Below are 26421 nucleotides of genomic sequence, written 5' to 3'. Positions count from 1 at the left end.
AAAGTGTCCATTATCAAAGAAGGGTGTTTACAAATCCAGTCTCTTGTAATTTATACATCAGTTAGTCCAGAAGCATTTTCCACTTTCATAAATCTTCCATTTACTACGAAAAACCTTTCTCTCACTCTAAGCTATATATTTACATATATACATATATACATATATAGTATATATACATATACAGTATATCTGTATATGTATATATATTGAAGACAATTTCACTGAATATCAACTCACCAGTTTTGATCAGCAATCCAAGTGGTTATTGTACTTACACTTTTGCACACGTGCCCAAAACACATGCAATTTTGTTTGAATGAATGAATGAATGAGAAATTCTAATATGTTGTGGACAAAAAAACTAATTGTTCAGAGGTGGTTTGAACTTATTGTTCTGCTTTTATTTTGAAGGCAGGCAGGAAACCGGACGTTGTGTCCCCCTGTCAGCAGCAGCAGCCGTCGGCTCAGATTTTCCTCCAACGGCTTCACTTGGTTCCTCCCGCCACCACCAACAGGAGACTGTCCTATCCTACAAGCCTTCAGCGAGATATAAAGGTAAGAGTTGATAGAAACACTCCATAAACTCTCAGAATAACTAACTTTACACGCTAAGCAGACTTCTCTGAGGTGCTTTGGTGTAGTTTAGCAAGTTTTCGGCACTTTGATAAGGAAGTATTAGCAACTTCACCAGGAGAGGTTGTTTATCAAAGAACAACTTCCTGTTCTCAGGACTGAGCCTTTTTAATCCACATTTATCTTATTGTAGTATTAGAGTATCTTAATCCTGTCTTTAGTTGCTAAATTACTCGGCGGCAGCGAGGAGTAGTGCAGACGCAATCATTGGTTGGTCGTTTCCGGGTGTTGATCTGAGCTGTTCAACAACGTTAAAGATCATCAGTTGCATTAACTTGTTCACAATACCTCACTCAATGTTTGGATGCATTCACTAGTGGACCTAAAAGTTTATGCAGAGGTTGTATTTAGTCTACTTTAATGTGTGACTCGACTTGTCATGTGGCACATGAACCTTTTCTGCCACTTCCTGGAATGAACTCTTTTAATGTGAGTTGGCCTGCAGGGCTCATACCTGAAACCAGCCTCCATTTTGGCTCTTTTAGACGCTTTCATGGTCAAGTGCACATAGATTACTGCTGAGATCAAAAAGGCTTCAAGTGACAGTCCCTCTTTATGTACTCTGGTGTGATAATTAGAGCTGTGTGTGCTCAGCTGAATAAGTGATTTCTCAAAGAGATCAGGCAAACTGTGAATCCTCCCTTTCCTTCCTGTGTGTGTGATAAATGGCCTGGAAGATGTTTTTTGAATCTCCACTCTGGGACTTGGAGAACTTTCAGATAACACATTTCTGTCATGGCCTTTTCATTTCTCAACCTGAGAATGCGCAGTGTTGGCCGGATGTCTCATTGTTGCAGTTTGACCTTGTTGATCTTGAGCAGGAGAGGGAGAATTAACTACTAAACAATCAGCATGTTGCATTGTCATTGTAGCTATTTCCCCGAAGAAATCTGTATAATAGGCTTTGTACATGTTCCAGCAGCTCCCGGTGAGGAGTGCAAGGGTCAAAACCACATGCCTGAACTGAAAAATGTTGTACATATTAGCTGATATTTAGAAAGGGAAGGTGTGTACATCCTGTCTTATAGTGCTGAAGCAACAAATGCGCAATATCTACTACTAGGGCTGCATGGTTATGGCCAGAACGATAATCACAATTCTTTTGTTCAAGATTGGGATCATCAGTGATCAATCAATCATTGATTTTAAGGGGACAAAATATTTTTATTGCAAATTCACATTTAAATAAACAGAGCGCTGCTTTCACTTCCATGTTGTGCTTCATTCCAACTGTCAAAAATGATCCTTTTACTTTGTTATAGTATAGTCTATAGTGGGTATTTGCCTAAAGAAAACACAATTTAAATGATTTGGAAAGAAAATGATTGTATTTTTATCTAAATATTTGCTTTAAGTAAAAAAATTCTTGGCATTAGTAGTTCTAATTGTATATTATAATGTGTTTAGAGCTAGTGTTTGGAAATGAAACAGCTCATAATTCCTTCTCTATTTTCTATTTTCTATTGCTGTAAAAAAAAAAGTCATGCAAACAACTGTATGTATTCAAGTTTCTCACCAAAAAGCTACATTTTACACAATTACATTTGAATGCATCATGATAGCGTTATAATTTACCATCACCCCATCATGTTGCGGCTGCACACGTGTGTGTGTGTGACCGGCAAAAAACGTATATATGAGACTTTGATCGGCTTCACTAATGCTACAATTCATTGATCTTTTTCTAAAGTATTTTTGGGACCACTATGGTTAAGTCTTTTTCTTTTTGAAATTCATTTTTTTTCTATGCTATGACAAATCATGTCAGTGGCCTCTTCTGTTTTAGCTCAGAGTCACAGCTCCCTTACACAGACCAGTGTGAGCTAGTAATGATCAGCCTTTCTCTCTCACATTGTGTGGTCCTCCTCACCCAGAGCATGGCCTCCCTCAGACTCAATAGTAGCCTTCAGCATCGCATCCTCTCAGAAATGATGGGCTTCAATACTGTGAAATGTATTATATTTTTTAAAGGCCATACGTTTTTTAATTTTTCACCCTTGATTTTTGCCTTTTAAGCCCTCAGTGGGTTGAATTTGATTGTTCATACCACCTGTTGTAGTCTCAGGTTGTTGGAGGAAACCGTCATACAGCTGTATTGGTGGAGAGTCCGTCACCTCCACCAAGGCTGTCGTCTAGGGAGGCAGACCCGAATCTGGGAATAAGCCCTGACCTTTCAGCTGGCACCTTGGCTGCCCCATTCACTGGCAGCTTCCTGCTGCAGCACTCAGGGATTTCTCACCGGCTATTTTTAAAGCTTCCTATTTGTTCTGGTTCTTCCTGGGATAGAGACAGGATTTGTTTCTTTTTCCCTCATGGCCAACTCTCTCTGTGGCTCATTTTCTTTGTGAGGGGAATCTGTCTTCTTTACTGAAATAGCAATTTCAGTGACAGGACATCCTGCAAATGTTATCTTGCGTTGTTAAAAGCTCTTCTTCACTTAATCAATAGTCACAAGCTCATAACAGGTTTTTCTATCTTGTTCCTTCTCTAATTTTCATCCGTTTTATTCTCACCATCTTCTCTATTTCTGTTGAGTTTGATTTCCTCTGCATTGCCTCAGCTCTGCCAGAAGCTCTTGGTGTAACACTTCCTCAAAACTTTTGGTATGTGTTGCACTACATCCACATACTTGGTGGGGCCCAGCAGGATTTTTATCTACCGACATAACATCTAGCCAGCGGCCGTTTGCATTAATATCACAACAGCATCTTTAAAACATTCTAAGGTTGGGTTAGCCTCACAGGTGGAGCGTTAAGAGGATGAGCTGTGCTTCAGATTTGCCCTGTGTGGTTTAGCGCTCGAAAGGAAATGAGTCATCTTGCCCGAAAAAGGAAGTTTGCAGTCGTTTCTTGAAAGACAAAGAGGCCCGGTAGCTGTCTGACATGCAATGCACCCTTTGTTTGAGGGTGCAGTCATTAGTTGAATTGTTTTTTCACAAAGGGGATCGTGCAAGAAAATAAAAATAGCTACAAGTGCTGCTCTTCACGTAAGAGTTTGATTAGACAGGAATTCCAGCTGATATCCATCAAATTCTAATCAATTGTTTGCATGAAAAGTGTTTTATTAAAGACAGAAATGTGGTCAGTGGGGAATGCTTTGGATAAGTGTACAAAATGACATAGGAGTTTTCTAATTTCAACAGCTCCAGTTGCATTAGAACTGTTGCAGAATCAGTCATTCACAACAACCTGAGGAGGGTCAATGGGGCCAAAATTGGGGATGCACCGATCCAACTTTTACAGTCCCGATACCGATACCGTGGCTTTGGGTATCGTCCGAAACAGAGTACCACGCCTATACCAGTGTTTAATTAATAAGCTGTATGCCTCACTGTGTGGGAGTGACTGGGATCATTCTTTTATGTGTAAGGAATCATCAGGCTTGACTTAAACATTGCTTTCCTAACTTTGTAAAACAAAATGTAACAAATAAATACACGGATATGAATTTAGTAAATTTTTATTTATTATTAAAATAATAAATCGTACACCAGCAAATTGGCAAAAAAATCTTCAAAATTAAAAGAATTACAATTGAAGTATAAACATTTTTAATTCAGCAACAAATTAGTCAAAACTCGAACAGGAATTAAAATCCCAGTATATAATGTGTATAGTATATGAACATAGAATTGAATTGAATAGATCATCCCCATCGTCACCGATATCCGATCCAGTGCATCTCTAACCAAAATGTTGATTTGAATCAATTGTTCTTTGAGTGTTTCACCTACCTGATCAGCTTTTATTAAAGCATCATGACAAAGATGCATTTTGAAGTGTGCAGAAATCGTGTGGATAAAAGGGACAAATGCAAAGGTCTCAGGCAGACCTCGAGTGTTGCATGAAAGAGACTAACCGAGATCAAAGCGGCCATAGATCTGAGTGACATCTTCAATAGGGAGCCAGAAGCTAAATGTCACTTCACAAAGGTTGCCAATTCTCAGTTACTTTTAGGGAAGCAACATTCATATCCTGTTGTTGCATGTCTCTTAGGTAAATGTGCGTTGTGTTAACAGTAACTCTGAGTATTAATCATCATCAGCAGTAGGACTTCCTCTTCTCAAACCATCAGTAAAGGTGTCTCTACTGTGCACGAACTACAAAGCCTTTGTTGGGTTTCATGCTTTTCTGATGTCTGGCTGCCATATATGCCTGCTGCGTTATCACCTTTACCACATTGTTGTTCCTCCCTGTGAAGAGCATGACCCGTAGCATCCACTGTATGATCAATGGCATCAGACAGAGTAGGGATGTTAATAATTAACCGTTAAGGGGCATTAAGACATTTTTACCGATTAATGCCATAGTTTAAAAGAAATATTTAAAAGTAAATAAAAAGCTGAGCAAAACTTAAAGGAGAATAGCTGGTCCACCTTAATGGCCCACCTTAAGAGAGTCTGAGCCGGTGTTGCAAGATACAGGAAGTTGGCTCAGGTCTTCAGGAGTTGTAGCATTTATTCACAGACAAACTGTACACACACACTGTGTGCATGCGCTGCTACGTTCACAGCTATAACGTCACCGACAAACCCCACACTCACCACCGCCACACACACACACACACACAGTCTGTCAGTCACTCGCTAACGTTACGCTGACCACCTCGCAGCTCTACTAAATGATGCGCTGGAGACTTTTACTGGGGAAAGTGGCTGCATGTGTCCACGACAATGCTGGGGGACTCAGTTGTCTGTTTTGCACATACAGTGCAGCTTGCGCACCCGCTGCATGCAACGCACCAATCTAGTCAGTTAACGGTTAATAATCGGTTAACGAGGGTCGGTTATCGGTTAGAAAAAAATATTCAAAATTAGCATCCCTTAAACGGAGCCCATAAGATTACATCAAACGACAGTTTGACGACATGAAGATGTAGATCTACAGCTTTGTATTCTGCAGCTTTACTTAAACTCTGGTTAGGCAGTATTGACTAATTACTATTATGAACTATATCACCCCTTTGTCTGCCCCCCCCTACACACACTTCATACAGCCTGCAACATCCTACAGGGATTCCCTGGTCGTCATTGAGCTCGTTGATCTTCAGTAACATTTGATGACGTTAATGACTCCTGTCCGAGACAATCCTCTTGATGTGTCACCACTGACACCTCCAAAACACTTTCCTCTCCTGTCCCCAAATGCCTCATTAGCCGTAATCCCACTTTCTGTAATCTCACTGCTCATCGGTGTTGCTAAGGAACTGGCCCTAATCCTAAACCTCAGCTGCTGCCAAGCCAGGTGTGTTTGTAAAACTGAGCCGCTCAGCTCTGTCAAGCAAAGCGATTATCCTCCTGTAGGAGAGGGACTGTGCAGGTGAAGGTGATAACACTGAGGTGGACAGGTTCATGTCCAGTGCTTGTTTGCATGGTCTCATGACCTGTGTGGTTGTCTCACAGCAGGCTGAACAATGACAGAGCCTTTTCCTGTCTCAGATTAGTAAGTAGCCAGTTAGCCACAGCCCACAGCATGGTTAGCCAGAAACAATGTGCATCGTTATGTGGGAGGTTATGTCAGTATTGTTTAAACTAATCCATTTTACTCAGTGCATGGGCCTTTAATTTGCTGATTCAACAATTTCATACTCTATTAAGATGGCATCTATGAGTGACGTGGCTGTGGGCAGACATTACGTAGCGCATTTTTTAACAATTCCTTCTTAATTTGCATGTGCTTCTGTTGGTAACCATGTTGTTGACAGTGAAAGACTACAGGGAAGCTGCACACTAAGCAAAGATATTCATACTAGATTATAGTAGTATATAGTTAGAATTGTTTTTATGCCAAGGGCTCTCAACTAACTTTTCACCATCCTCCTGGAACCGCCCCAAAAGTATAACCTAAGCCGTCCCGATATCAATGCGAACCGTCACAAATTTAAAATCTTTATTTTTATACATTATCATTAGTTAATCATTCAAAGTGACCAATAACATAAATCAAACATCAAAATTGCTTTATTTTTGCTCATAAACTTATAATTTATCCCAAACTTTTATTTTTTAATTTTAAAGTAATTTTATTGTTTTTTTTATTTATTTATAATTTGCATGTTTGTATTGATTTTGATGTTAACAATACAGCTAAGTTATTCTCTTGAACGCGAGACTGGTTGGCAGAGACTAGTTTAACTTTAATCCAGTTGTGCTGCAACTAATTGTTTTTTTATTGCGTAATATGCTGGTTGTTTTTCTTGATTAACTGATCTGTCGTTTGATCTATAAAATATATTCTATATTTCAGAGTTTAAGATGATGCCATCCAATGTCTTGTCTTGTCCGGACCAACGGTCCAAAACAAAGATTTTTACTTTACCATCATAGACGACTAAAAAAATAGCAAATAGTCGTATTTGAGAAACTCCAACCAAATAATTTTGGCTTGAAAAATAACTTAAACGATTTATTGATTATTAAAATGGTTGCGAATTAATTCACTGTTGATTTAATAAAGTCAATTAATCGACTAATCATCTCAGCTCTAAAATCAGGAGCTCTCTGATCAATGAATAAGTAAACGAGATCATGAATCGAACCAGACGTTGATGCTAAATTTGATTTCTTGACATTACCACGGACACATTTCAGTCTGTAACAAAGTGTTGAGGGGAAGTGTCAGCAGAGTACTCCCCCAATTTAGCATTGCATCGCTAACATTGTTGTCTCACAGTTTTAAAAAAAATAACAGACTTCAATATGTTAAATCGGTGTGTGTTCTCCTTTAAAAGTCCAGCATTTTTGTCCTCCATAGAGTTTAAATATAGCAGACGCCTCCTACGTGTCTTTAGGGACTCTGTAAGTGTGTAAAGTGTAGCTCGTTACCTAACGTTTGTCTAAAAGGACCCATCACTTCCTCCTCTGTGGCCGTACGCTGCAGTCACAGTGCACAATGTGCTGCAGGAGAGTAGAGGAAGTCAGAAAAGCAACCTGTTCGTCAATACTTCGAGAACGATATCACACCATCGTGGTGTTATCTGCCCTCTCTCTATCTCTATCTCTCTCTCTCTGTGTGTGTGTGTGTGTGCAACAAGGAGCCTCTCACTCGTTCCCTCCGACCAGAAACACTCACACACAGCTGACCAGCTATTGGCAGAAAGGGAATTTGTGCCGTATTGGGAGCACAGAGGCCCCATTTGGAAAAAAAAAAACGGCACTGTGTGTTCTCAGTTCCTGCTTGGCTAATACCCAACAGTATATGACAGTCACAATAGAACAGAGAGGAGCGTTCGACAGGCAGGGCGACAAACCAGTTTTTGTGTTGTTGCGTGGATCTCCCGTTTGCAGTCGTGTGATTTATTGCGGTTCCTCAGATTGTAAGTAGTGCGTCGGGGTATTACTTTTATTGAGAGAGGCTCCACCTGTGGTCGGCATGTGTTCAGCCTGTGTTTGCCTTTGTCTGATTTGTTAGCTTGCCCGTGTTGATTCAGGATGACCTTTAACCTGCACGTTAGCATTCACACAACAGTAAATGAAACCGTGCAAACACATATTACGGAGTTAATTACACCAAGAAGTAGTTTAGTTTGATTAGACTGTAATGGAGAAGCAGTTTATTCATCACCTCACGTCTTCCTCTTTTTATTTTAGGGTAGTTGGTTTTTCTGGACGTAGATTTGTTCGCTACATCATTGACTCGAGCATTGAAATTCTTAGGTCTGTTTTAGCCCTTTTAACATAAATGAAGTATACAGTATTTACTTTTTCAGAGGGATGAATCCTCTTCTACAGTTCGACAGCTCTAGTTCCTGCTCGGCTGAAGTCACCCAAATACAGGAAGTTGGGGTTCTTTCAACATGCAAATGTCGAAAACATTTAGAATGAGAAGTTTGTAGGCGTCAGATTGAATAATGACCGAACTACTGACCCCACAACATCACTAAGTAGGATCAGTTCTCCTAAATAACACATTTATGGCTGAGTTGGTTTCTGCCTGAATCAGGAACTAAAAACTATTTCAACTAATTTTAAACTTTCAACTAATTGTAGCAACAAGCACATACTTGCGTTTTGCAATACACCACTAGACCGATGTGTGTGTCGTCTGTGGACTGCAGGGAGAACGAGAGAACACAGAACAAGTGTTATGAGTGCACCATCATCCAGCTGCCTCTTGGCTTGCAGGTGTTGATCAGCGTTGTATAGCTGCGCCCAGCATATGTGCACCAGATGTTATTAATAGATAAATCTTTTTTTTTTCCTCTTCACTGCATTTTTATGAGCAACAATTGAGTTTTATAGCACCTCCCAATGTTCTCACAAAAAAATGCAGATAATGTTATTGTGCCGTTCCCTGCTCAGGATCGGCGTCCTCTCGTCTAATCGGGAGCGACTGGTTGTGACAGTGCAGCTGGACGTAGATGGCCGCATTAGCACGGCTGTTTTTCTGAGAAATGAGTTAGGGAGAAGCCTGGAGCTCGGATATAGCTTTTAGACCTCCGGCCTCTGCTGTATGTCACCGCTGTGGCCCTAGAGGCTCCAAAGCCATGTAGAGAGGGGTGACGTGTCCTGGCTCTCGTCTCTGCTAGTGTGTACATTTCGTGTGTTTGTTTCTAAGCATACTCTGAGGCGTTTAAGAGTCAAAAGGAAATAAAACTGCCTTGTCTCATGCCAAAAAATAATGATAAAGTTACCCGTGATGATCCACACACAAGTTTGTTGTGAACAGTTTATTTTACTGAGAAATCTCTTCTCGTTGTCAAGTGAGCCTGGTATCTGTGGTCTGTCTGTGCGTAGAAAAAGAAACTATTCACAGCAAGGCCTGTGGATTGTCATCCTTAACCTTGTCACTGTGTGTGGACAGAGTTGTTGCTGTCGTGTTTCAAATGTTTTCATACTTAATACTTCCTTTGAGCCATGCCAAGCAAATTCCATTATGCTCCAATCTGCAGTATAGAGCTAAAGGCAGTATCTCCACACTGAAAACATCAGGATAAATAAACAGCAGCTGGATAAGTAATCTGTTATAATCATTCAGCAGCCGGATGTCTAATAACCATGTGCTGCCTTGCTGCACATGTAGGTCCAGTTTCATTAAAGCCAAGTTAAAAGTAGAAAAGGGAAGCAGTCTGCTGTGTGGAGTCCTGCTGCCTGTCCTTATTATTCTATTTTCCTGTTCTCTAATCTCTCCGCTGTCACTTTCTTGTTGTGATTAGCAACACCACAATGGAAGAGGACCACGCTACACCCGAGCAGCTGGCAGCGATTGCAGCAGAAGCCGAAGGGAGCGAAATCTCAGTCAACTACAAACCACCTGCCCAGAAGACCTTAGAGGAGATCCAGAAACTGGACGAAGATGACGAAAGCCTGCGCAAGTACAAGGAGGCCCTCCTGGGCAAGGATTGTGCAGCTGCAGGTTAGTGATCCCTGTCGAAACTCAAAGGATCTTCTAGAACAACTGTAAATCTAACTTCAGCCATCTGATGCAAACACCACTGCAAACTTACAATGAGTCTCCCCTCTACTTGTTGTAGGCTATGTCTCCAAATGTGTTCGTGCTGTGTGTGTGTGTCCATAACTTTCTCTCCAACAAGTTGCAGCTCTGTGTGCTTGCTCTGCTAATAGTGCAGGGAATCAAACCTCAGCTATTTGTTGTGAAAACAGTTCAGTTACTCAGAGCACTGAAAACTGTCAAGTAAGTAGGAGTGGGGGAAAAAATTGATTCATCTATGTATTGTGTTTTTAAATAAAAATTAAAAATCGATGAAATCGATCCTTTAATGCCAGAATTTATATATTTGCTTCATTTGAGCCTATGCGGAGGTAAAAGGAAGTTACCGCTTTTATTGTTGTAGTCTTGAGTAACGTGACGTCAGATCCGTTCCGTATCCGTCAACCAAAACAAACGGCAGCCGGCCGCAGCGAGCCGAAATAAAAAAGTAGAAAACGGCAAAGGGTCTACGTGGATACAACCTGCACCCTCACATTTTAAATCCAACGTGGTAAACACTACACATACAGTAAGGTATGGAAATTCTTTGGGTTTCACACGTTGCCAGGAAAAGCAGAGCTAGACATCACGGCTAAAGCTGCATGCTAACTCTGTCATGGACAGGAAACGTTATTGTATTGCGGTAACGTGTGATTAAGCCAGCCGTCACTTTCATCTCAGTGGTCAAATGGGCCAACGCTACAACTGTAGAGCACCCATATACTGACATTTATGTTAAATGCATTCAAACGGCCCCGATGGAGCTGACCATGGATGTATAAAGAGAACTGAGCTGAGAGGAGAGCTAGAGACAGACTTGGCAAAGTTAGCAGCAGTATACATGTGTGACTACGTCCGGTTTTCAAAATAAGGTGTTAACAAAGGGAACTGTATACAAAATATATAAATGGAAATCAGATTGATTGGATTATATTCACCAGAAGTATAAAACATTACATGTCCCTTAAAATAAAAATAAAAAAATACCACTTATTTGTGAGGTAAATGTCTTTACGCTTTGAGTTTTGGGTTGCTGGAAAAAATGTAATACATAAAAAATGACAATGAGTGATATATTTGACTTCAGGACATCTCTGACTACATACATGCTGAAAATCAAACATTGTAATTTATTAATTTAGATATTTTCCAAAGTCCCCAGAAGTGTATGATTTAAATTTTTTTTCCCATGGTCTAGTGTTAAAATAAATCATATCGCATTGCCATGCTTGTAGAATCGCAATACATATCGCATTGGCACCAAAGTATCATGATAGTATTGAATCGTGAGATAGGTGTATCATCCCAGCCCTACAAGGTAGTTGAATTGAAATGATTGAGCAGATTCATACTCGCATTCGAGTAGTACGGCTTTTGTAAAATAGACAAAAAGGGTTTATAGTAATACTCTCTCCAAAGTAACATATTTTTTTGCATTTTATATGTTGATGTAGAAAAATCTTTGAATAATATCAACTCAACCACGTACATCTGGAAGACCTTAAAAGGAGATATGCGATCACATAAATCAACCAATTTTTAAATCTAACTAGTGTGTGATTGATCATTTATGTGGATGAAAAAAAGCAATGCCTGCTCATTAAATGTTTGAAAGCAAAACAATTCAAATGCACAGTTGTATTCTCTCAGTATTTCTCTCAGGAGCTATAAATTGGTGATGGATAATGTGATCTTTCTCTCCCTTAGATCCCAACGCCCCCAACGTCCAGGTGACGGGAATGACTCTGGTATGTGACTCGGCTCCGAAACCTCTGGTCCTTGACCTGCAGGGTGAGTACAGCAGACACGGCAGTTTGGGATCGGGACAAAAACCCTAACAGCACATCGACATCTGAAAGATTTTTCTACCTGAATGCACAGAAGGCCCACATTTAGGCAGCTGTCTTTCCTTACAGCAGATGCACTGGACGAATTAGCTCATAGTAACATTAATTAATGAACACTAATCACTCCCATCCTCATGTGCAAATATAGTCTAAATGACCTGCTGAGTCATTAGTCTGCTAATTAGTAATGACATGATTCCTGTGTAAGTGGTTTAATGAGCCATTTCCTGATGGCTCTCCTGCTCCCCCCCTCAGTGGTCACACTGAGCTACAACAGAGCAGGAGAGCTGGGCTCACTGTGCCACCTGGTGGTCAGTATCATTACTACAGGCTGTTGAAAATCAAAATACAACTTGACTTTGCTTTTGTGAATGTAATTCTTGTTTCTCTGGTTAAAAATAAACTAGAAAATCCCTACATGTTTATTAATCTTTAGGTTATATATTTTATACTGTAAAATGCTTGCATATTGTTCCAAACTGATCTTGTATATCTTGAGTCTTCACTCTTGCTTGACTTTTCTTTTCATGCTTGTACTGCTTTCCCCTTCCAGGAGACCTGACCGGCTTCAAGAAGACCCCAATCGTGCTGAAGGAGGGAATCGAATACAGAATAAAAATCTCCTTCAAGGTGAGAGAGTGTGGTCTTTGTCAAGCCCAGGATGTCGCAGACTTTCATGATGTCATGATGGTTGTTACTGCAGCTGCCGTGAGCTATCTTTGTCACGGGAAACTGTTCAGCAGGATATGATGCATTTTGCCTTTTTGCAGGTCAACAAGGAAATTGTGTCAGGCCTGAAGTACTGTCAACAAACATACAGGAAAGGAATAAAAGGTAAGGATGCCCCCCAATTGTTTCATTTAAACTCTGCAGTTCCTTTAGGTGGATTTGGAAATGCCATGTAAAGTAGCGTCCTTTTACTTAAATGAATAATTCAACAGTTTGTGAAATAAGCTTACTCACTTCTTTTTTTTATAGCTTAGATGACGAGATCTATACCATTCATGTCTGTACAGTAAACATGAAGCTACAGCAGCTTAGTTTAGCCTACTTTATAGCATATTTCCTAAAATGATAGACTATTCCTTTTATGAAAGGTCCCAAATGAATCTACTTTCTTGTTGGAATGATAAACCTGCAGGTTGGACCGTATGTTTAATTTTGTGGAGATTGTTTGCTTGACTTATTATCATGGAATTTGTTGTTGTTGTTAATAAGCCTATTATTAATAAATCTCTAATGTACAGTTGACAAGTCGGACTACATGGTCGGCAGCTACGCGCCCAAACCAACCGTACAGGAGTTCATCACCCCCGTGGAGGAGTCACCCAAAGGGATGATGGCCCGCGGCAACTACACCATCAAGTCCAAGTTCACCGATGACGACCAACACGATCATCTCAGCTGGGAGTGGTGCCTCTCTATCAAGAAAGACTGGACAGACTGATCCCCTCTTCAACATCCTCCATCGACGTCTTCCTCTGCTTTGTCCCTCTCTCTCTTGCCGTCATTCCATTATTCCTGTCTGGATGTGTTGATTTAAGCTTTTGCTCTCTCCGTCCATCGACAACCCGCTCTTATATTTCCTTTTTTCTAAATTCCAATCACTCCATCATTCCTCCCCTTGTAACGCTTTCATTTATTTGGACCCGCACCTTTCTGTTAAGTATCAAATCTTTAAAAAATGGAGAAAGCAAACAACATGCACAATCCAGATTTTGCGGTTATGGTTTGTTTATAAAAGAAAAAGTTAAAAAAAATATAGTTAACTGCTCTCAGAAAAATGATAAACTATTGATTCGCTCTGCCCTTTACTGCTGTCTTTTCTTTATTTTTCCCGATTGTTTTGTACAATTACCGTGATCTGCCTTGGAAAGCATTGTACAGGAAGTAGTAGTGCTGTATGTACGTGGCCACTGTGCGGTCACTGAGCAATCATTGCTGGACACAACCCTTGGACGCAGCCCTCCTAAAGCCTTTGAGCAGATTATTTGTACCAGGGTCTTGGTAAATTATTTGGAATTCAGGCCACCTCTTTTTCAAATTATTTAGCGCCATACAAAGTCTGCTGAGAGAACGGGGGGAAACTAAATGACCTCTAACCCCCCTGTGACCCCTCGCTGTAGGTGTGGCTGTTCCTCTCCTGATCAGGGTATTTTGGCTTTTTTTTTCCTTTTAGCAATGTGGCCTTAACAAGAACCCATAGGAAGAAATAGACAATTTAATTGAGCCTTTTGCCTTCAGATTATATTTGCCAGATCATCATGTGAGCCTGTTTTAACAATACTTGTAATACATGGAAAGGGAATCAGGACTGAGGACTTAAGTTTTTATTTCAGGTTTGATGATTTGTAAAAGCCATTATGTGTTGGTCCCAATCATGTTAGCTCTATTTACAACACATCTTTTTGTTGGCAGTACTTGTAGTTTTCTAAGTATCAGTTAAATTAACTTAAATGATCACCCCTTGTTGTCCTCTAGTCCCTGAGGCCATATTTCCACCGCGTCCAAGGACTGTTAAACAGCTCACCTCGTATTACTCAAGTTTAGAAATACCAATGCTGGCTGTGCCTCCAGTCTCTTACAACCACATGCTGCTCCCGCTGACTCAGCAGCACTCTGTGCTCAACATCAGTGAGGTGAAACGTCGTCTGTAATTGACCTTTGAACTAGTATAGAGAATTCAGTCCCTAATCAGACATATAAAAGTATTTTCCTTTTTTATACACTCCAGAAGTATGGGAATGAAGTCTGTTTCCGCAGCTTCGCTCAGCTCTTGTGTCATGGACTGATGTTTTTCTCTGTGGGTTGGATTTGACTCAATGTGTGCTACTTGTAATACTTACAGTTTACTGATCTCCTGTGTTCGGAATAAAGTGTTCAGACTGGGCCTGCTATGTCCTGTTTTTATTATACCTTGTCCATAGGTCAGTCCGTCCCGTTCTTGTGAACGCGCCATCTCAAGAACGCCTAGAGGGAGCGACCGATCGACGGAGAGAGAGAGAGCGAGCGAGCGAGCGACCGAGAGCGACCGACCGAGAGCGAGCAAGCCACCGAGGCAGAGAGCGACTGACCGAGAGCCAGCGAGCGACCGACAGAGAGCGAGAGAGCAACAGAGAGACATAGAGCGAGCAAGCACAGATCGCGAGAGACAGGCCGAGGGAGAGAGAGCAACCGAGACAGAGGGTGAGGGACAGACAGACAGCGAGAGAGAGAGAGAGCGCGAGCGACTGAGACCGACAGAGAGAAAGAGAGGGAGCGACCAAGAGAACAAGCGTCAGAGACCGACAGAGGGCGAGCAAGCGACAGACAGAGCGACCGAGAGGCCGACAGAGAGCGAGAGAGCGAGCGAGAGAGCAAGCGACTGAGAGACCGACAGAGAGCGAGCAAGCGAGCGACCGACCGAGAGAGAGCGACTGACTAATTCTAGTTCAACCTGCTGTATGACTTGATTCGTTGACTCCCTGAGCACTTACAGAAAAAGAAAGCGGTCGATACATTTCTCATTTTAATCAACAGAAAACAATTTGAATGACCTACAAGAACAACTTTGACAATGTCGTAGCACAGCGTAGAACTGATTATGTCGTCATGTCTGTAATGATCATAAGAATCCCTGAAACAGACCATTCCCCTGTGGCTTGTAATGCATGCTGTAAAAACCCCACAGAGGCATCTCATCTCCTTCTCCAGATAACTTATAATAACCCATGTAAGTAAACAAATCAAACACGTATGCACAGTACAATTTGGCAGCAGTCTTGAAGGATTTGTACCAGCCAACTAATTCAAAATACACACACACAGTCAAATATCACTCTGTTGCGTCTTTAAGCAACCTCAAGCTGGTTGAAAGCTTGTGTGATTTTAGTTTCTACCTGCTTTTAAAGACTTAGTGTTTATTAGACAGATACATGCTTCAAATGCAGTAAGCAGTTTCAAAGCCAATGGCTTATTTTTTTATTTTTTTTAATATATTAATTATTTGGCTTAATTATTGTTTTACATAAATAATAGTTAAATAATTTCTCTATCAGTACATCAATTACAAATACTACACCACACACTAGACTGTCCTAAGACCGGAACAAACCCCTCCCTTCTGATTATTTGTCTGTTATGGTCACTCAGAAAAAGGCATTTCATCCACATCAACGATCTTGATGACCACATTCACGACCCGCGTCGTGAAATATATTTGGCAGTTTCAGATTAATCAGCCATCCACCGCTAACAATATGCATCATTAATTACCCAACTTCCGTGACTACTGGCATCCACCCATAGAGCCATAAGTGGTCAAATGTAAGACGAGAAGTCTTCAAAAAGGTAAATTAACTTAATCTTGTGCAGTCTGTTTTCAGTGCATGTATTACCTGCATCAGTAGCTCATTTGTTACTCTTTTTGCTCTTGGTGGAGCCCATGTCACTCTTGGTCTTCTGTAAGCGGGAGAAGATCTCTTTGAACAGGGCCTTGTACTCTGGCGTGTTCTGGCTGAGACGTTTGTCCACCTGCTCCACCTGCCTGCTGATCCCCTCCAGGGCTTCCGGGGTGGAGGGAGTTTGAGGGGGCGTGGGAGGGGCGGCGACAGCCCCCGGTGTCGAAGGCCCCGCGCAGATCATGCTGTACTCCTTCATGGAGGGATCTCTGGAGACGGGCCGCGAGGTCTGCGACCCGGCGTGGCACAGGCTCTCCTCGTGACGCCGGCACTTCCCCAGCAGCCCCTCGTACTTTTCCAGCAGGGCGTGGTACTGCTCGTCCACCTCCCGCAGGATGGACATGCCACGCTTGCGCACGCCGTTGGCATGGAGGGCGTAGCTGCCCTGACGCCTACCTGAGGCGTCGCGGGCTGAGATGGCGTTCAGAGCTGTGTCACTGCAGCTTTTCCTCACAGGGCCTCCCTGCTGCCCCGCGCCCCCTGCCTCCCCAGCATCTCCTTCACCTCCCTCCTCCAGCCCTAAGCCCTCCTCTGGGGTGTCCGTCTCAGGGCCATTCCTGAGCAGCGTCTCCAGGCCGTCTTCCATGTCCCCGATCAGACACACCCTGGACTTCCTCAGCTGCTGCATCTCCTGGAGCTCGGCCTCGAGCTCCTGAACTCGCAGCTGGCAGCCCTCTGCTCCTAAGAGACGCTGTTCCAGACGCTCAAACTCCTGCAGCACGGCGGAACACTCCCGCTCGGCGTCCTCCCTCTGGGACCGCTCTGTGGCCACAGTTGAGCGCAGGGAGGAGACAATGTCTCTCAGGCGCTCATTCTCCTCATCCACTGGTCGGGTCTCAGCCAGGTCCACACTGCCCGGGTTGGCCAACAGGAAACCATCTTCATACCTGATGAAAGGAAGTATTGCATCATTAAGTGAGCTGGAGTTCAAGCAAAATTTGTATGATTGTACAGTTGTAAAGTATTAAACAATTAATGCACCAACTTAAAAAGGCATTATAAAACCTATAATAAGTCATGAGATTATACCAATAACTGTAGCCTGCCTTACAAAGGAAGAGAGCAGTAACCACAGAAACAGAGGAAAACCAGGTTTAAAGTTTGAAGGCTCTTACAAAACTGTAACAGATACTGTACATAAGTTATAAACTTATGCCTTTTTTTCAAAGTATTTTTTCAGACTACACAAAACCTAAATAAAACATTAGATATTAATGTAACACTGTTTGGCCAATTGCAGTATCTACAAAAACTCATCTTCAGTTATCTTGTCCATTTTATCTAATGAGCTAGTTTAATAGGTTAATCTTTAATTACATACATTTAAATATGGAATTTTAAGGTAACTTAAGTGCATCAAATCATGTTAATTCCACTATAGTGGGCAGTTACTGCTACTCTGCTAAACTAGACTAGTTAGTTCAGCTTGTTTTTAAACTTGGCTTTGTAGTTCTTATGAATTCCCCCCCCCCCCCCTCCTTATACATTTGACAGTAAAATAATTTCTATGGTAAGGTACGATATCAAAAAGTTAGTCAAATTTCTCAGCTCATACTGCACATTAGAACATAATCTCCCGACAGTTAGTGACCTTGGCACAGTGCAGAGCTCTTTGAGGCAGGGGAACGAGTGCACAGTCTTGCGCCGTTCCTTCTTCTCTCTGCGGACCCTCAGCTCCTCCAGAGTCCGCAGCTCCTCCACCCGACCCGTCAGGCTATCCACCTGACCGTGCAAGGTCTCCATGGTGCCTGTCAACCTGTGCACACGGACAAATGTTTGTTCAGCGCTCGTTATGTCATTATTATTAGGTGACTTCATTATTCTCTCTTTGCTGAGCATACTGTTCTCCTAAAGCTACGGCAAGCAACTGTTACAACATAAAGAATGTGAAGGAGCATATTTAGAAAGAACAACAGAGGAAGCCATTGAAACCTTTAGCATTAAGACCACTAATATGATTTGTAAAGACCTTCGATCCCCGATTATGTAATTGCTAAAGAGAGCAGAAATGTTAAGTCCTCTATAGTTGCTCTTGTAGAGGGGATGGCCTGTAAACACTTCAGCAAAAATGTGGAGCGATGTATTTGACAAAGCTACTTTCTGGTATTAAGATGTATCAATGTACCAGCCTCTAGTTGGTTTATGCTTGTTTGGCTTCAAACCATCCCTTTTTGATGTGATGATGACGATGGTGATCTGTGACATCAATTTTGTTACAGACATGTTTTTTTTTTCAGTCACATCACCTGTCTATTTTCTGCTGCGAGGCCTTGCTCTCCAGCACCAGTTTTTCATTGGTGATCTCCAGCTCTCTGGCGGTCACATCCAGCTGTTCGTACACCTTTGCGTGCTGCTCGTTCATCTCCCTCAACATTTCCAACTGCTTGGACAGGTACTGCAAGGGAGACAAGTTTAAGATTAAAATGACTTGATTAGTGACTAAATTAATCTTCAGTAGTGGATCTAACTCATTGATTCCCAATCTGGGAATGGGGGTACGTGTAAAGAATCTCAGTTTGAAAAAATAGAAATCTGAATTTGAATGATAATGATATATTGACTTATTTTTTCAACTTACTATACTGACTTTTTCTTTTTACATACTATACCATGATTTTTTTTTCTTTTTTTTTCGACATACTAAACTATGACTTTTTCTTAATTTTTCGACACACTGTACTATGACATTTTGAATTTTTTGACAGACTATACCATGACTTTTTTTCGACATACTATACTATGACTTTTTTTATTTTTCAACCTACTATACTTACTTTTTTAAAAAAATGTCAACACACTATACCATGACTTGTTTTCCACATACTATACTATGACTTTTTTCAACCTACTTTAATGTCTTTTTTTTTTACATATTATACTGTGACCTTTTTATTTTTTGACATCCTATAAGATTTTTTTTATTTTTTTGACGTACTTTACTATGACTTTAAATTTTTTCGACATACTATACTATGTTTTTTTTAACATACTATAATATGACTTATTTTTTCAACCTACTATACTATGACCTTTTTATTTTTCAACCTACTATACAGACTTTTTTTTTGACATACTATACTATGACTTTTAAATTTTTTCAACACACTATACTATGACTTTTTAAAAATGTTTCGACAAACTATACCATGACTTGTTTTCCACATACTATACAATGACTTTTTTCATTTTTTTCCGACATGCTATACTATGACTTTTGTTACTTTTTCAACCTATTTTACCATGTTTTTTTTTTTAATATTATACTACGACTTTTTCCTATTTATTAGGAAAAAGTCATAGTTTTTCCTATTTATTAGGGAAAAAAAGCATAGTATACTTATCGAAAAAAGATTAAAAAGTCATAGTATAGTAGGTTGCAATACAGTCATAGTATAGGTTGTCAAAAGAAAAGTCATAGTATAGTATGTCGAAAATATTTTAAAAAGCCATAGTATGTTGAAAAAATAAAAAAAGTCATAGTATAGTATGTCGATAAAAGGTCATAGTATACTTAACGAAAAAAGATTAAAAAGTCATAGTATTGTATGTTGAAAAAAAGTCATAGTATGTTGAAAAAATTAAAAAAAGTCTTAATATAGTATGTCGAAATTTTTAAAAAAAAGTCAGTGTAGTATTTTGAAAAAATAAAAAAAGTCATATCAAGTATGTCGATAAAAGGTCATAGTATACTTATCGAAAAAAGATTAAAAAGTCATAGTATCATATGTCGAAAAAATAAATAAAGTCATTGTATAGCATGTCGAAAAAATAAAGAGTCATAGTATAGTTTGTCAAAAAATTTCATACTATAGTATGTCAAAAAATGTAAAAAGTCATAGTATAGTATGTTGAAAAAAAGTCACAGTATAGTATGTTGAAAAAAATAAAACAAAAGTCATAGTATAGTGTGTTGAAAAAATAAAGAGCATAATATAAATATACATTTTGACAGTTTGACAGTTTTTGTTGTCGTTTTAAGTTATTCCTTTGGATTTGTATAATGTGTCTGCAGCTGAGTACACTCAGCCAAGCTCCGGACTAACAAGGATGAGGTGATGAGGTGACAGATTCCGTAATTTCGCCAATCCCTTCATGTTCACAGAATAAACACTTCTGGTCCTCCTCGCTATTTTATTTTTTATTTGTCTTCCAAATGCTCCAAGTTTTACAATAATTAGCTGAAACATTTACTCGCAGAGTTACGACATGTGGGACATGCATACCTCTATCTCTTGCACTTGCTCCTCATTGTTGATGTACATCTGTTGTAGGGAGTCCTCCAGCTCCTTGTTGCGTTCCAGAAGGGTCTTGCCGAGCTCGGCTGCCAAGTGCAGGTCTGACGGGAGCCAAGAAAGAAAAACAGACATAAACAGCAGAAAGTGGTGAGAGTGTCGAGCACAGGGAGTTCACTGCACGTGTATCCGACTTCTTCTTGTCAGCTTCTTGTCTTCTAGAAGCACTCAATGCAGCTGAGGTGCGTTTTAGGTATTGATGTGTGCATCACTTCTTGCACTTGAACCCCATACCTGATCAGGAAAAATTAATTTAAGAACATAACATCCTGTCATTAATTAAACCCCTTAAGGTTTCTGATATCCTGATTTTTCTGGGTTGTTACTCTCTCAAGATGCAAGAAACGTTTTGTAGGAACTGGTAAGAGATCAGAAGGTTCCTATTTAAAGCTATTTTATTATCAACACACTTTCATCATAATAAAAAAAGATAACAGGCATTCAAACAAAGTTTAAAGCATCCAAGTACAACATGTTGAAAAGAAAATGATGGACCTCACAGATCATATTGATACAAACCTGTAGCCATCTGCACACCGTGGGGGGAGGGGGGGGGGGGGGTCTGAGCAGTGATAACACCACAGACACCACCCTCACAGTTGCTGTTATTTTATAACACAGCTTGAAGCATACATTATTCATCTCCTCTGGTGAAAAGAAGCCTAGCTGGACTTGAGTAGGAGGAGGAGAATCCTGCTGGCTCTGCATACTTGGGAGCCCATAACAACACAGCACTGGAGGAGTGGAAAGACAGGAAGAAACAGAGAGAGCCATTGACACCCATTACTGGACATGAATGCAGTGTTTTACCACCACAGTGCTGGGCGTAAGCAATGACAGGAACACATCATCGTAGGTGTGAAACACAAGACATTAGATGTGATTTACTGTTACTGTACGCCTGAATGCAGCTGGAATCCCTCGGTTTTATCATTAGCTCACACGCCTGTGCTGTATCTTGTTATATTTGCCTCCAATGCTGTCGATGTAGACAGGGACAGGCTGTAACTTCCTGTTTCAACTGATAACACTGGTCTAAACCGCCGAGTGATAATGAGCTGAGTGAGAGTGTGTGAGGAGAGAGCACAGCGAGCCTTCAACCCCCCCCAGGTCCAACTCAGTCACAGCTCTGTTTCTGTTCCTGAGGGCCGACACGTGCCGAGTCTTAGTTATGTAATTTTCAGAATTGTGCGCACGGATGAGAGGAGCAAGAGGCTGTGCTGAGGAAATACCAATCACCAGACACCTAATGACACAAAAGGCTTGTCACATCACAAAGACAGTCATGGCATCTATCCATGGCTGTCCTCACGGTCAATCACAGGTTCCTCGGATGACCAGCACAAACCAAATATGACATCACCGACACCACCATCCGCCCAGACACTAGGGGTGGGGAAAAACATAGATTCACCTATGTATGTATCGTGTTTTTGTTTTTTTTACGAATTTGAAATTGATTCTTTTAATGCCAGAATCTATATATTTGCTTCATTTGAGTCTATGTGGAGGTAGAAGGAAGTTACCACTTTTATTGTTGTAGTCTGGGTAACATGACATCATATCAGTTCCGTATCCTTCAACCAAAACAAACAGTAGACGGCCGGATGTAGGGAGCAGAAACCGGCAGATATGATAGAGCAGAAAACAGCGGAGGGTCTGCGTGGATATGACCTGCAGTGATAAACACTACACATAAAGTAAAGTATGGAAACACTTTGGGTTTCACACATTGCAGGAAAAGCAGAGCTAGACATCACGGCTAAAGCTGCATGCTAATTATCATGGACAAGAAACGTTATCATATTGCAGTAACGTGTGGCCAAGCCAGCCGCCACCGACGCTACGACTGTAGAGCAGCCATATACTGACATTTATGTTAAATGCATTCAAACGGCCCAGATGGAGCTGACCATGGATGTATAAAGAGAATGGAGCTGACGTGAGAGCTACCGACGGACTTGGCGACGTTAACGGAAGTATACACGAGTGACTACGTCCAGTTTTCAAAATAAGGTGTTAACAAAGGGAACTTTATATACAAAATACATCTATGGAAATAAGACTGATTGGATTATATTCACCAGAAGTATAAAACATTAAATGTCCCTCATAAATGAAAAAGAAAATACCACTAATTTGTGAGAGAAATGTCTTTATTCTTTGATTTTTGGGTTGCTGGAAATTTTTTTTTATAAATAATGCCTGACAATGACTGATATATTTGACTTCAGGACATCTCTGACTACATACTTGCTGAAAATCAAACATTTGTATTGTATTCATTTAGATATTTTCAAAAGTAAAAGTCCCTAGAAGTGTATGATTCAACTTTTCCCCATGGTCTACTGTTAAAAATCGCAATAAATCATAATATCGAATCACAATATTTATAGAATCGCAATACATATCGAATTGGCACCCAAGTATCGTGATAGTATTGAGTCGGTAGATAGGTGAATGGTGTCAGCCCTACCAGACACACTTCATATGTTTGCAAGATCATAATGAACAGAGGGGTCAACAAATCTCCGAGCTGGGAGCTGAGAAGTTACATAACGGCAGCATTTCTGGGGCAAAATCAGGCCCGACTTTGAGCCCACGCAGGATGACGTGTGCTTGAAGCCTCCAATCTGACCCTAAAGCCTGGAATCTCTGATCCCGACTAAGGAGGTCCAGTCTGGGGCTCCCTAATCAGATCAGCCAGGGGCTTAATGACTTCAAGCTCCAAGCTGAATATTGCTAAGATGACATACAGACAGCATGGCGACACACACACACACACACACACACACACACACACACACAGAGCAGAATCCACCTGCCTGTCTGCTCTCTGACCATGTACAATGCGATGATGAGACACAAAGCTGCTTTAGTTCTCTGGGTCAGCAGGTAATCAGGGGATGGGGTGATAGTGAGGCCGGCTCTGCAGAGGGACACACTCACCAGGATGCACATATCTCCTCGGAGATACTCTGTCGATGGAAGTGCATCCATTTAAGTCGTTACTGAGAGGGCCGAGAACACACTGCATTATATTATGCATCAGTGAAAAGGCAAAGCACTTCCGACTGCCTTACATGTTCAATTAAAGCTGCAGTGGGTAGAAATGCAGCAAATATGATTTAAAAAAAAGTAATTTTTATAAAACGGTCGCTATATCCTGACAGTAGCGCATGAGACAGGTAATCTGAAAAAAAGTCATGTGATTTTTGTGTCCTCCGGTGCTCCTAATGGAATCTGCAAGATTTCACAGACCAGAGGAAAAACAACCAATCAGAGTCGAGGTGGAGCCTGCCGTCTCTGAGCAGCTGTCAATCACTCGCAAACTCCGATCAAACGGTCAAACTGGGCAGTGCTGATGAAATATGAATCAATATTCTGTTACTGTAATGCCTATTTCTCTCTTCAAATGTTTTCAGAAACATCTCTTAGTGTACTGTTTAGCTGTAAAATGAGAAAGTTTGTGACCGGCAGCCATGTTGAGATCAGTTGAGGAAATATCAAGCACCGCCCACCAACTGGAGCACATCCAATAGGAACGCCATCTCTGAAATGGCCTGCAATCCGCAAAAGTCTCCCATCACGGATTATTTAAAGCCTGAAAACAGAGCCATAAGGAGGTGCAGAAGTCTAGTTTTCTCTCAGAACACCTGAATTACAATATACTGAAAGGTTATTATGGAATTTTCCCCCATGATGCCAAAAATATACTGCCTACTGCCACTTTAAGGCCTGTTTTGAGGTGAAAAATAGTCACCAAATCAATCACATCTCCAGAATTCAGGAAATGTTCTCCCTTTCACCCCCCTCACACAGCCTAATTAATGCCACCACTACCTCCCCCACAGATTTCACATCCCTCTGTCACCCAGCCCCCCAACTGAAAGATTTAAAAAAGAAAAAGACAAAGAAAAAACTAGGAGGAGAGGAGTGATGGGATGTAAGATGTGACCCTGCAAAAAGGGAGATGAAACAGAGACAACATTCACTCAGTCAGACAGACAGACAGCAGGACTATTCTGGGAGACATCACTGACAAGATCAAAAATAATTGGCAGAGGAAGACAGCAGAGATCCAACACTGGATGCAGAGACAGAGACAGAGACATGGGTTTACAGTTTTCATAGTGCGTGCACTCGTGCATGAAATGTGTTTTTACAGTGGATGCAACCTCCTCCCTGCTTTCCATCCATCCACCCCCTCCTGCCAGAATCCATCTCTCCTAAAAGCCCACTGATTGTGTATGGGGCATTGTTAAACCTAACCCAGGAGGAAGATCTCACCTTGCTCCAGGTCCCTCTGGTCGTACCATGGCTCCTCTTCCTCCGTGACAAACTCCTCCATCCTGCCTGCACGGAGCATCGATGCTGATCAACTTCTTCTTGTGATCTTGCTAATTCACGGACTGCTCGAGCGGAAGTGACAACAAACAGCAGCGGAGCAGCCTCCCAGAGTGTGTAACCCTTTGAGACAAAAAACGACTTAAAGACAGAAACCCGGCAGCGCACCTGCTCCTTGAAGCGTCTGCAGATCTGAACCAAACCTCATGATCCGACCGGTCACTCCTGACATGAAACAGCAGCAGTCAGAGTTAGTGCCACGGTGTTTCTGCTGTGTTTGTCTCATCATCAGTCCATGATGAGCAGCTGGGCCCTGCAGACAGACGCAGGTTGTTCAGCTCAGTGGCGGAGTGATGCTGCTGCTGCTGCGTTCAAGTGCTGTCGGAAATGCTGAATAGCATGTGGGCACTTTAAAGCTGCAGTAGGCAGAATATTTTTGGGATCATTTAGCAAAAAAATTCCATAATAACCTTTCAGCATATTGTAATTCAAGTGTTCTGAGAGATAACTAGACTTCTGCACCTCCTCATGGCTCTGTTTTTTAGGCTTTAGAAAATCTAGCCCGTGACGGGAGACTTTGACCAATCACAGGTCATTTCAGAGAGAGACAGCGTTCCTATTGGCTGTGCTCCGGCCATGTGAGCGGTGTTTGGTATTTCCTGAAGAGATCTCAACATGGCTGCCGGGTCACAAATTTTTCTCATTTTACAATTATAATTATAACTATGATTTTTATAAAACGGTCACTATATCCTGACAGTAGTGCATGAGACAGGTAATCTGAAAAATATCATGTGCCTCTGTGTCCTCCGGTGCTCCTAATGGCATCTGCAAGGTTTCACAGATCGGAGGAAAACAACCAATCAGAGCCGAGCTGAAGCCTCTCATCTCTGAGTAGCTGTCAATCACTCGCAAACCTTCAAAAAAAAAGGGGGAGTCCAAGGCACTCTTCTGGCAAAAAATAAAAATAAAAAGCCTTTATTCAAATGGCTATTTCATGATGAAATGCTAAAAACAATGCTGGTACATGTTCAGATTGGGTAACAACCCACGCGTAGAGGCACAAACAGCCTTCTTCACAAACTCTGTTCAAACGGTCAAACTAGGCAGCGTTGATCAAATATGAATCAATATTCTGTTACTGTAATGCCTATTTCTCACCTCAAATGTTTTCAGAAACGTCTTGTAGTGTACTGTTTATCTGTAAAATGAGAAAGTTTGTGACCCGGCAGTCATGTTGAGATCAGTTGAGGAAATACCAAGCACCGCCCACCAGCCGAAGCACAGCCAATAGGAACAGTCTCTCTCTGAAATGACCTGTGATTAGACAAAGTCTCCCGTCACAGATTTTTCTAAAGCCTGAAAACAGAGCCATGAGGAGGAGCAGAAGTCTAGTTTTCTCTCAGAGCACTTGAATTACAATATGCTGAAAGGT

General features: G+C 41.3%; 2 protein-coding genes across 3 annotated transcripts; one reads left to right on the top strand and one right to left on the bottom strand.

Moving 5' to 3' along the window:
- Positions 1–399: 399 nt before the first annotated feature.
- Positions 400–14798, top strand: arhgdia (Rho GDP dissociation inhibitor (GDI) alpha). Of its 2 annotated transcripts, none has more exons than XM_074655208.1 (6): positions 400–555; positions 9787–9986; positions 11769–11852; positions 12462–12538; positions 12679–12742; positions 13156–14798. In XM_074655208.1, exons 2-6 carry the CDS (start codon positions 9797–9799, stop codon positions 13353–13355), a joined length of 615 nt encoding a protein of 204 aa, XP_074511309.1. In that variant the 5' UTR covers positions 400–555; positions 9787–9796; the 3' UTR covers positions 13356–14798. The 2 variants fall into 2 exon arrangements, with proteins under 2 accessions (XP_074511309.1, XP_074511310.1); XM_074655209.1 differs by lacking the exon at positions 400–555 and adding an exon at positions 7544–7947.
- A 605-nt stretch (positions 14799–15403) lies between these two features.
- Positions 15404–25369, bottom strand: cdr2l (cerebellar degeneration-related protein 2-like). Its single transcript, XM_074655203.1, has 5 exons — positions 24930–25369; positions 20571–20683; positions 18594–18742; positions 17939–18103; positions 15404–17234 (listed from the first exon to the last, which is right to left on the bottom strand). Exons 1-5 carry the CDS (start codon positions 25006–25008, stop codon positions 16298–16300), a joined length of 1443 nt encoding a protein of 480 aa, XP_074511304.1. The 5' UTR covers positions 25009–25369; the 3' UTR covers positions 15404–16297.
- Positions 25370–26421: the final 1052 nt, after the last annotated feature.

The sequence above is a fragment of the Sebastes fasciatus genome, chromosome 13, assembly GCF_043250625.1.
Source record: "Sebastes fasciatus isolate fSebFas1 chromosome 13, fSebFas1.pri, whole genome shotgun sequence".
NCBI lineage: Eukaryota > Metazoa > Chordata > Actinopteri > Perciformes > Sebastidae > Sebastes > Sebastes fasciatus.
This window is presented reverse-complemented; position numbering and strand designations above follow the sequence as displayed.

What these genes read in the sequence shown, in the direction of transcription:
- arhgdia (XM_074655208.1), top strand. Translation starts at nt 9,797, where the DNA reads ATGGAAGAGGACCACGCTACACCCGAGCAGCTGGCAGCGATTGCAGCA. An exon ending in TCTGGTCCTTGACCTGCAGG is followed by an intron (nt 11,853 to 12,461) that starts GTGAGTACAGCA and finishes TTCCCCTTCCAG; the next exon opens with GAGACCTGACCGGCTTCAAG. An exon ending in ATACAGGAAAGGAATAAAAG is followed by an intron (nt 12,743 to 13,155) that starts GTAAGGATGCCC and finishes TCTAATGTACAG; the next exon opens with TTGACAAGTCGGACTACATG.
- cdr2l (XM_074655203.1), bottom strand. Translation starts at nt 25,008, where the DNA reads ATGCTCCGTGCAGGCAGGATGGAGGAGTTTGTCACGGAGGAAGAGGAG. An exon ending in CCAGAGGGACCTGGAGCAAG is followed by an intron (nt 20,684 to 24,929) that starts GTGAGATCTTCC and finishes GGCTCCCGTCAG; the next exon opens with ACCTGCACTTGGCAGCCGAG. An exon ending in TCGCAGCAGAAAATAGACAG is followed by an intron (nt 18,104 to 18,593) that starts GTGATGTGACTG and finishes CCGTGTGCACAG; the next exon opens with GTTGACAGGCACCATGGAGA.